This window comes from Haemaphysalis longicornis, unplaced genomic scaffold (assembly GCF_048455015.1).
Source record: "Haemaphysalis longicornis isolate Haplotype H1 unplaced genomic scaffold, Haemaphysalis longicornis Haplotype H1 scaffold_2, whole genome shotgun sequence".
In the NCBI taxonomy this organism is placed as follows: Eukaryota; Metazoa; Arthropoda; class Arachnida; order Ixodida; family Ixodidae; genus Haemaphysalis; species Haemaphysalis longicornis.
In genome coordinates, this window is record NW_027526295.1 from 216,458,116 (window position 1) to 216,469,886 (window position 11,771).

General features: G+C 48.4%; 1 protein-coding gene across 1 annotated transcript in view; it reads right to left on the bottom strand.

Moving 5' to 3' along the window:
* Positions 1-5,617: 5,617 nt before the first annotated feature.
* Positions 5,618-11,771, bottom strand: part of LOC144169891 (motile sperm domain-containing protein 2-like) — a gene marked incomplete in the record, with an annotated part of 92,020 nt that continues 85,866 nt past the window's right edge. Inside the window, 2 exon segments of the mRNA XM_077699313.1 lie at positions 5,618-6,097; positions 10,644-10,869. Of these exon segments, the coding sequence (XP_077555439.1) occupies positions 5,945-6,097; positions 10,644-10,869 (379 nt within the window).

The following is an 11,771-nucleotide window of genomic DNA, read 5'->3' on the forward strand; positions in this document are numbered from 1 at the left end:
AAGGACTGTTTAACCAACGCCCATTTTGCTGCGACGTTTTCGGAACAATAAAAGTTGTACTCCTACTCCTCCTCAGTAAACCAACCTGATGGAGCCTACTGCGGCGTTCAAATGAACTATAATGCTTTCGTATTCACAACTAATGGGAAAGGCTTAAAGCATGGACTATCTTTTCGAGATAATCTACATCTGAATGAAAGACAGATTTCGCGCAATAGTTGGATTTGGCGCAAAGAATATTTTGGCCTCCGACGACGGCGACACGAAAGAGCGTGGCGAAAGTAACACAACTTTGCTGTAAAAGGTCACCCATTGTACGAATATCTTATTTTAGCAACGTAGGCCCAGGTTTGCGTCCTCGACACCACGGTAATACTTCTTGGTGTAAAGACGACGTTTTAGGCCATGAACGTAACTGATAGGAGCTTCCCCGTAGATCAACGGCGTTCGTCCAGCGCCGAGAATCCGTTTCCGTCCTTAGGATAATTCCCTGGGGTGCGTTTTTCCCCCTTTTCTTTTCTCAAAAATTGCGCTCGAAAAAGTGGGAGCTGTTTCCAACTGAGCTCTGGGACAGGGGCACCCCTCAGGGGTCTGTCCTGTCGCCTCTGCTGTTCAACCTGGCACTCCTTCCCCTACCCTCGTTACTCGAGCGAATAGACGGTGTGAGCCACGCATTATACGCCGATGACATCACGGTGTGGACCAACCGCGCGTGCTCTGACGCCTGGATGGCAGGAATGCTGCAGAGAGCGGCGGAGACTGTCCACGGATACGCCAAGTCTTGCGGCCTGAGCTGCGCCCCGCAGAAGTCAGAACTTCTCATCGTCCAACCGGGCAGGCCAAAGAAGCAAGCACCCCCGAGCGTAACTGTAACCATCGACGGCACGCAACTATATACCGACTGAACAGATTCGGATCCTGGGCCTGTTACTCAGGTGAAACGGAAAAGCCTCGGCCGCCGTCACCAAGATCAAGCACTCGACTGAACACATCGCAAGCATGATACGTAGAGTTGCGAACCGCAACCGCGGACTGAAAGAAGAAGAAGAAGAAGAAGAGGAAGAAGAAGAAGAAAGAAGAAGAAGAAGAAGAAGAAGAAGAAGAAGAAGAAGAAGAAGAAGAAAGAAGAAGAAGGCGTTCGTCGTGTCCCGCGTAACCTACTCCGCCCCTTACCTCCGGCTAACGAAGGCGGACAGGGAAGCGCTGGACACGGCGATGCGTAAGGCCACCAAGATAGCCATAGGTCTGCCAATGTACTCGTCAACGAAAAGATTGATGGACATGGGCACCCTCAACACAACGGACGAACTCATCGAAGCACACTTGTCCAACCAGAGAGTTCGTCTGAGCAGGACAGAACACGGAGGAGCCGTCCTACACAAGATAGGATGGCAGGTTGAACCACAGACGGAAGAGGCACCACTCCTTCAGGGATGGCGTGACTCCATCACAACCAAACCGTTACCGCGAAACATGACAGTGGAACGGCATGAAGGCAGGCGGACGGCGCGGGCCAAAGCCCTGGCCCGGAACCTGGAGGAGGACCCCCAGGTCCGGTACGTGAACGCCTCACTCCCAAAACACGCAACAAAGGCCGTGGTGGCCGTAACGGACATCGACGAGCTGAAGACCTGCGCGTCGGTGAAGACTACGGACCTGACCGTGGCAGAAGAGGTAGCCATAGCGCTGGCCCTAGCCATGCCGGAGGTCAGCATGGTGGTTACCGACTCCAAGAAAGCGTACGCAATCTATCGGAAGGGGATCGTCTCCTCTGCGGCAGCAACTACACTCGAGAAACATCCCACAACACCGGTACGAGTCACCGAGCTCGTGTCGGTTCCGGTTCACTCGCTCGTGGAAGGCAACGTCACCGCCGACCACTATGCCCGAGAACTAGCCATCCGGGCCGAGGAAGAGCAACCGCACCCCGTCACGAGCTATAAGGAGATCGTCCGCCTATACAAAGAAAATAGAACGAGGCTTCCGAAGCCACACAAGCAACTAAGCAGACGGCAGCAGACGATATTGCGCCGCTTACAGGCAGGGTGGCTCGCACACCCGGCGCTTCTGCACAAAATGTACCCTGCAGAACACGACAACACATATCCGTTCTCCCGGGGAAACGGCACTCTCGCGCACATTATTGCGGAGTGCAAAAAACTCAAGACACCTCTCTACACCCTTCCCCCTTCCCCCAATTCTAACCCGCTCGAGCGATGGGAAACTTTACTGTCCAGCTCTGACCTCGCCATTCAGCAACAGCTGGTGGCTCTAGGAGAAGAATTATTGGACACATATGGGTCCCGCGAATAGGGAACCACCCCATCTGGTGCCTGCGGGCACCATTCTTTATTTGAAGCTCAGTAAAAGTTGTTCACTCACTCACTCACCACGAAAGCATATAACCCGCCTGTTTAAACGAAGTCTTTTCTCACCAGTTAGCGCAAAAAAAAAGCAAAGCCGTTCCACTCAACGTGAAAGCTGTCGGAAGTGTAGAGCAGTGATTCGCCATAATGGGCTGTAGCGCCGTCATCCGCTCACTGCTACCACCAAATGCAATTCAAATTTCCCGCCTTCGCAGTGCTCGCACGTCCCCTGCCTGAAACAGCGCCAGCGCGAGTTCCGTTTTTTAAAGCCGATAGTCTTTCTTGGGCTACTTAAACCCAGAAATTTTGGTCTGTCTGTCTGTCTGTCTGTCTGTCTTGGTGCGGGTTGGGCTTTTATTTTATTCTATAGCCCTTTACCTTTGTCTGTCTGTCTGTCTGTCTGTGACTCGATTCAGCCACCCGGCCGAAGTAAAATTGATATTGCGCAATAGTCTTATACACTCACAGCCAAACGTAAACGTCTAAGCCCGGTTTATATGTTCATACTTGTCAACTTTGTTGAACAAGAACAAGACATTACGTAAATATAAGACAGGAAATTAGTACACAAGGGATATTTACAATGTTCCTTTACAAAAAATTCATGGATGCTTGGTTTTTCGATAGCAAATGATATTCTACATCTACTGCAGAAAACCGCCGCCTGCTGTTGCCCACGCCACCTCCTGGCGGCATATAAAAAATCTCGCGGCAACAGCAACGAAAGGTTCCACTAGCTAGGTTCCACGTTCTGCTTGGAACGCACGTGGAGCACGGCCACGCGGTTCTGTAAACCTTGTATTCGGCCGCCTCCATTCACGCGCGTCTCCGACGTACTGCAGCGCTGGCATCGAGGAACCAGTGTAGCAGTGGAACGCGGTAAATTCAAATCGCCTTGAGCAAGCCTTGTCGCCTTGTGCGCTCGTCCTTGTCGTTTCCTTCTTCGTCCTTGTTTGTTTTCGCGCAATCGGTACCATGGGTACAGGAACAGCATGAGAGGTGAGCGGGAAAGCAAAGGGGGGCATTCCTTTGGCAAATAACTACAAGGACTATCGTCTTTTGACGACATTTGCAACAAAAGGAGCAGATACGCCGCCATTTTTTTTTTCTGTGCTTGCTTTTCTTCCCGCACGTGCCGACGTTACACTGCCACTTTTTTAAATGCGAATGCATTTATTAGCCGGGGGTTGTCTTGCTCCGTTGGCCGGCGTGCGCCTGCATTCCTCCAGCGCGAGCGCACGTGAGCGCGCGCCTCGTAGTTCTGCCTTCGTCGTCGTCGTCGTCGTAAATGCGAATGCATTTCTTAGTCGGGGGTTCACACAATGCAACGTGAGCATTACGCCTCTCCCTGGCGGTGACGTCACTGCAGTTGCTTCCACGTCATCATCATCGGTTGAAGAAGAAGAAGAAGACAAGTCTGCGAAGTGAAGAGCGCGTAATGCCGAACGCGTTACGCGCTCGGGAACATCAAGGAGGAGTCTAGTCGTTTGAACGCGCTTCGGGTTCTTTGGAACGAGTTTGGAAGAGGAGGTGATGAGAACGGTGACGCCATCATCGCGATCTGTGACGACAACCCTCGTCTGGCGCCGTTCAGGTCGTACCTGGTGTGTGCCTCGTGCCGCGAGTCTCTGGTCAACGGGTGAGAAAAAACGTGCCCCACTACCATTCACGGGAGTTGCATTGATCTGGTCTTTACGCGAAACTGTGACGCGCGTATGCTTCTCAAAGACCCTTTGACCGTGCACTTTAGCAATAACAAGGCAGTGATTGTGGCCGTCAGGTACAACGATAACACAAACAGGTGCTGATGAATAAATGATTACGTTCACTCTCTCGTCATTAATTACGCCATTACTCCAAATCGGTGCACCCAATGCATTCGCATTTCTGCACGATTCCCTTCGGGGAGGTGTGGGGGAATTTTTTTCCACTTACCACCGTAAGTACCAACCCTATGAGCGTTCTTAAATAAATGAACGCGGGTGCAGCCGGTTAATTATATATTTTGCCTCAAATGTGCCTGAAATTTTCTTTGCGCTAAATAACGAGGAGATGTATGATAAGCGCCAGCGGTTCACGAGTTTCGAACGCTTGTGACTATTAAAACCGCTTGGTTTTCGAAGCCTCTGCGGGACGCCCTACGACGGCACGCCAGGCTCTACTTGGGTCCGTTATCTCGCTGCGCCGCCTGATTCCGGCAGTCGCTTCACATCGAGCGTTAGAGTAAGCGACGACAAGGCGAGCCCCTAAAGTGCTTCCGCGGCTCGGACTTGAGCTGCAGAATAAAGTTTGATCTCTGTCTCCTAAAGTGCACTTAAAAACTGCTCCTGTGCGGAGTGCATGGGAGCAGCTAACCAGCGAAACTGTAATGCGCGTCCGGTGTTTACGCGCGTGTTACTCTTTAAATGGTCGATCAGTCTTTCAGTATACGTTTAGTGGTTGTAGTATATTCTTTTGTGCCCGTTTCTGCTCGCAGCGTCGCTGATCGTAGGCTGCCTGCTCCTCGGAAGTACTATGCTGCGTAGCCTTTCCATTTGGAAGCAACGTGCGGCCGGTGTTCGCCATTGCCACGTTGAGGTTGTCGCACCCGAACCCGTCGTTATCGTTCCATGTATGCTTCACGCAGGAGCTCGCCTCGCGCCCGCTCGCTCACCTTAGAACTTTTTTCCAACGTAGTATTTTTCACGCATGCCTGGCGTGTAGGGAAGAAAGTTTTCTACGCATACAGGACCACTTCCGCCTAGCCAATTTATACAAAGCTTAGCTTTAAAGCCGGTTTCAGCGTCGAGCTTTCTTGCTCCCGGTAGCGAAGCAGATGCCTTAATTATACAATGCCACGCAGCTGAATGTTCTCTACAAGCAAAGGGTCGGACGTGATGTCTCCGCAGCCCACGTTGTTACAGATATTAGGGAGTTTTAGCATAGCGGCTAGCGGAGGCTCACGCTACGGCGGCGGGTTAGCGGGACCCGACTGCGCATGCGCACGCAGGGAGTGCAAGGAGGTCGCCCCTCAGCGGAGCGAATGAGCGGGCATGGCAAAGGCCAGCCCGCGGAACTAATCCACCCTACCGTAACGAATTTGCACCTGCTCAGTCGGGCCCCGCTACCCGCCACCGTAGCATTAGCGGGCGGTACCTGCTATGCTAAAACTCTCTGTTGCCGCTTGCGCAACGCCGCCGGTGCGCGTTTGTACAAATACGGGAAGCGAATCGGGCCGTAACAGCTGCAAACTCAAACCAAACTCCTCACTATTGCACGTTACCAAACTCCTGTTGCGTTTATTTTAGCTCTCTCAAAAGTTTCACAAGACAGAATAAAAAAGGGTACGCTTCAAGTTTGTGTACAAAAAGTTATACAAGACTAGGTGCGCAAAGCCGCCAGGGTGTCGGTCTTCGCCTCTTCTTTTTCTGGTGACCGTTTTTTGTCACACAACCTTGTCCTCCTGGCAACAATGACAGCTGGTATTCGTCGAACGGGAGTTGTCTCCACTCGCTTGGGGTCTCGTGTTCCTCTGCAGGTTGCAAAAAAAAAAAAAAAAAAAGCAAGCAGAGGCAGCGGGATTTGTGTGAGCCGCGTGTTCAGCAGTACCACTCGGTAGCTGACTGGCAGGATTTCACCAAGAAGAGCACCAACAGGCTGAGCAGCATCAGCCCGATGGCCCCAGCCATCATGTAGAACATCTTCTCCTGGCGGCCAACCAGTCTGTCCATCTCGTAGCAGACTTCGTTCAACTGTCGGAAAACAGTGGCGAAATGGGGAGATGAGCACGCACGAGGATGAATAAGTGTTTGTTGAAGTTAGGAATGCAATGAACAACCATTCGACTTAAGCAATCTGTATTTACACGCATGCAATAAAGTTTCGCGAGCTCATGGCAGAGACGATCGCGATGAAACAGAACGAATACCCCTCCCCGGACGCGCCGGTCGAAGCATTAAAGGCTAAAACATTCACTGCTTGCGTAACACAGCCCTATCCAACGGAATTCGAAATAGAGCTTACAAATCGGACAAGAAAAGACAACACGCTGTGCTGGCTAGCAACTTGGCGTTTATTCCACGGGCTGCGAAATATATCAAAGGAATAGCAGGACGAGAGGCGAGAAAGAACCAAGTTATGCAAACGTAAATACGCAATATCGAAATAAAAAGAAACTATGCACGTGGTGATGACCACGTGGCGCGGTTACGCTGGGAGCTCTTGATACAACATAACAATCGCACACGTGGAAAGATCACGGGGGGGTGGAGAAGCAAGGGGATAAAATGCCAGTCCTTTGGCAAAGGGCTGCGCGAGCGTGAAATACACGAGCTGTACATAATTCACAAGGCAGGAAACAATCGTGTAATCATGCCGTCTGTAGGTTTACGAAGTAAGCAGATTTTTTACCTGATTTCTTGACAACACAAGCCCCGCGCTTGCCTGTGATGGGCCCCCGCCCCCCGTGATTTTTGCCGCGTGTTTGGTTTTTATGTCGTATCAAGTGCGCACCGCGTGTTCACTCACACTTGTTTTTTTTTTTTTTTATCTTTGCATTGCGTATCTGCTTTCGCATATCACGTTTACTTCTCGCCTCTCCTGCCCCTCTTGCTTTGGCGTATTTTTCAGCGCGCAAAAAAAACCTTCAGTGGCTCGTCAGCACCGTGGGTGTTTTCTTGTCTCGTTTGTTAGCGCTGTTTTGAATTCCGTTGAATATGAACCAACTAGCCAGATAACAGTCTTAATAAAACTATCCTAGCCTTCGTCCGTGTCAGTAAAACAAAAATACTCATCTATAATTCTACCGCTTCTGTAAAAGAGTTGACAGTCGGGCTAGTTGTATATGGTTCATCTTGAAAACGGCAGCGCACAATTCCACAGGTAATTGCTTGTGCGAGCAATTCAAGCGTTATACAATGTAAGAAAAGCGCAAACAGGCGACACACCACCCAGAAGGGTTAACGAATGCTACGACTCACCTGCTAACATGATATCGGGAGTTATCGTCCGCTAACTATAGTTACACAAAAATACATGGAACAGAATTGGTGTCGGAGGATGTGCAAAAACGAGCAACACCAGTTTGTGATCATTAGGACCACAACAACAATGGCAGATCTTTTTTTTTTTTTCTTTAGAACTATCTAGGATCTCCAAAGAATTTATTGCTAGTCAGCGGAAATTCTAAAAATGGGCGTTTCCACCAATGGATACCAGTAAGCCAAACCTTGATGTGACAAATTCAAATTAAATTTTGAAAGAGACATCAGCAGTTTCACGAGTAAAAGTGCCGTAACGTTAGCTCGTCGGAAATCATGAGCACGCCCCTGGCAAATTTATCTTTTTGTGTCTAATGTGACCGATTGACTCATAAAAAGCAGAAACTCGAACACCGCGCAGCGGTAGACTTTTGTAGCAAAACAAAATGTGCAACTGTGGTTCATTGCTCTTGCTACTGAAGGCCCTCGCTGTAGGTAATATGCCCTTGCTTAGTCGCAGAAATCGCTGCAGTAGCAACTGCGCTCCTCACACTAATACTTGTTGGTCATCATCGGCTCTGACGAAGTCCTGTAACCCAAGTCTGGGAGCGGCAAACTTAACATTTACAAGATTTTCCAATAAATTTTATCATGAGCTCCTTACGTGGACATTTCAATCTCAACACCTGCGGAGCCCATGGAAACGGTTTACCCTTTTTTTTTCATTTCACACCTGTCGAGGCGAAAGCGGTCATTTTCAGAGATATCGGCAGACAGACTACGAGCGTGCACAACGCCTGGAAAGAAGCTTCTGAACGCGTCGCATTCTGCAACTAGCCTTAATGTCCGATCAAGTGGCTGCGACTTGGCTGTCAGCCGTACGACTATGGCGATGCTTTCAAAGCTTCAACTGCGCCAACGGCCTGGGCAATTGTCAAGCAGACAAGCAGCTTTCCAGGCTGAATTATTCAGTTCGGCGTCCCAAGATCGCGACACACAATTTTTGTGTAACCCGCAACAGACCGGGAGGCTCTCACAATATTAAGCATTTAGATCAATTTTTTTTCACACCTACTAACTACATTCGTCAATGTTTACTACAAATATGCAACGAGGGTGCACTCCATCTGTTCCCTCATGCATAAAGAAAAATAACTGCACGAAAAAACGGTGTTCTCATCTGTTATCACTCCTCCAAAAACAACAGTTCAATCCTATGGATGTCGATGGCCTCGCTCTATATCAAAACGTTTTCCTGCGATGCCCTACTTTCTTCTTAGATCTATCCAGTCATACTTTTCCACCGGTAAAATTTCCCCCTTTAACGCTGTTTCCTTCAACCGATAAAATAACGTTCTTTTAAAACTTCGCCTTTTTTTTATTAGAAATGAGTTTCCCCTCTTGACGACTCCGGCTCGAACATCAGAGGGCTCCTGCGACGAATGCCGGAATCAGCACATGACGGGAGCCCAAGCATTGGCGATCGTGCAGCTTTCGCTTAGATGGGGGCATTTTTAAAAGCCACTGAACGGCTTAGTGGTATTCCCTAACTTTGCTACACAGAAGAGTTCTTCTGAGCATCATCTAACTTTATTACGAGCACGATTACTGTTTTGTTTTTGTTTTTTTTTCATTTCTGTAGAGGTACTCTGCGCCGATGTTACCCATGTAATTTTGATGTGACCGAGGACGCCGGTAGGGGAGTAGACTCGGAGTAGAATTGTGCCATTTGTGGGTGAAAGGCGGTGGATAATAGGATGGAACACAGGAGATCGCCTATTAGGCTGACCTGCGGCTAAGGCGAAGTAGCGGAACGCTTTACGGAGACCGCCTTCAAAACCAACGTGCGTGGAATAAAGAAAACAAACGAAACCTCTGCTGATTACAAGAAAGCACGTACGAAAGCAGCATCCGGAAAGAAACGATGAAACGCCTGTGTAGTTGTATCACGGATTCACTCCTGTCTCCTCTGTTCCCCATTGTTCTGATGTTTGCTTCACATACACTAGCCGCCTATTACTGTTTCACTGCTGTCGTGATGACTAAATGCCACCACTACGTAAGTCATGTACTGATCCAACTTTTTTTTTTAACTTGCGTTTGAATTGATATTTAAAGCAGGGACAGCAATGTCCGGGAACATGGCTGACAGAAATGCGCAGCGCGCTTTTTTATTTATAGAATGCATGGGGTTCGTGTAGTGTACTGGTGCACAGCGCCTGTTTACGTTTACACGCGGTTTAAAACGGCGTGTTCGGGCTGTTTTGTGTAAGCGCTCATTTGGTGTAAGCGTTCATTGCAGATATTCGCTTCAGATATAGAGGATTTCGACTTATAGACTTCTTTTAAACTTTTTAATGCTTTAGGCTAGAAAACTGACCCTTTGAATAGGCGAAATTATCTTACGTTTATGCTATATTTATGCACGACTGTCTGGCTACAATCTCCTCGCGTATCACTTTGATTTCTGCGTATACTTGCTTTCTCTTTCATTTCTGCATATACTTGCTCACCCGGCCGCGTGGCCTCTGTAGATGGCTTCTTTGCTTTTCGCCTGTTGTAGTTTTGTCATTTATAAAACACCGCCTAATCGAAGTAGGTTTTAAACGTTGCCCTGACATCCACTCCTTTATTTATCGCCGAAACACGCACACAACAACGCACTACCCACAGTGAGAGTATAATAGTTCCAGCTGTCAAATATGCGCATTACTGGCAAATATTTACCGAGATTACAATTTCAAGTCGAGATAGGGAGGTTTTTGCTAGGGAGGAGAAGGTTATAGGGGGTGTTTCTTTTTTCTGACAGTAATAGTCCCAGAGCATAGAATACAATACAATCTAAATATACACCTCACAGCCGTACCAATGAAAGGCAGTTTTGGTTGAAAGTTCTATGATTAGGAATACGTGCGGGTTAAGCTATTAACGTAACTAGGATCCCCCTAACAGCAGAACAATTTTTTTTTTTCAGATATCAGCACTACGCACTGAAATCACGTAACATGCAACGAAAATAACGATTTCTTAAGTGAGCCAAACACTGGCTCTAAGCCAGACAACCCCGTTAGAGTAAAAGCAGAATATAAGCACGTTGTTGCGTACGATCTAAAGGCTTTTGTTCCTGGCCACCTTTGTTCCCTCTTTCCCGGCTTGAACCAAAACTGCCCCCCTTCCCCGTTTGAATCTGTCAATAAGTACAAAAGGCATGTCGTCGTTCAAATGGCCAAGCACGTGTCACCAAAACAGGCCTAACAGCATGCGAGGTTCTGCAAAAAAAAAATGTCGTAATCTAACCCACATTTTTTTTTTTTCTAACCTTGGTTTGGAGCTCTCCCATGACGTCCTGCATGATCTCCAGCTGCGTGGAAGTGCCAGGAGACGAGGTCTTCGGTGGGCAGAAGGACTGGTACGACTTCTCCTTGCCTGGCGTCAGCTGGCGCATTCCGATGGCTCCAGAACGCGATGGGGCCTCCTTCAGGTCCGAGGCCACTTTTAAACCTGCTCCAGCACCTCCTGAGTTGGCCAAATTCACACAGCGGAGCCTGCGTGGGGCGCGAAGTTTCCGTGAGCGTGGCTTAGGAAGTTCGCCCACTTCGATTTTTGGCACGCGTCATGTTACGTTAAAGGCAAATCCTAAGGGAATGGCCAAATGAAATCACACCGGGGTCTATTCACTCTCCCAAATTCAACTCTGCGTAGCACGAAAAGTCTTCGTATCTTGACGCTGCTGTAGGCATAGTCACCGGAGCGGCAAATCGCACCCACCATTTAGTAAAGAACAAATCGTAGCCCCTAAAGTCCGCGAAGTGTATTTTAGAAAAGAAGACATAATGGTAGCAACGGGTAACTGGGGAAAATAACAAAGGTTCAAGGTGTGTAATCATATGGGGAAATTTGCGTTGACCCTCTCGTAATCAGCAACATGTTCTGTTCTTACACCTCAGGCGCTCGTGGCAGAAGATGGCGATGTGCTAAAAATAGTGAAAAGGTTCAGAGAAAACAAAATCCCTGCGCTTTTGTAATAAAGGACGAAATGAAAAATGCTTTTATTTTTAGCACATTCCCACCATCCTAAAGAAACTGAAAACAGTGTGGTAACAGCGATGTGTTTGGTAATTTTACTGTTTAACGTTGTTTGGTAAAAAAACAAGAAGATATCTTCGTCGCTTTACTAAGATTGCACTTGAGTTTCAGGTTCGGACCACGGGTCACAAGGGGTACATACAAGCTCGGACGTAGCCCAATTAGCACCGAGATAGGATCAAGCGGCACAACCCCAACAAGGATGGCTGGAAACTCTCGCCTTCTGCAGCCCTTCTCACTTTTTAGTTACTTAATTATGTTGGCTGGCCAGCACCTTAGCGAACCAAGTAATTGATCACCTCTTGAAGGTGGAGTTCAAAATGTACTGCTTGTATCTACGTCACTTAACGTATATGCAAGA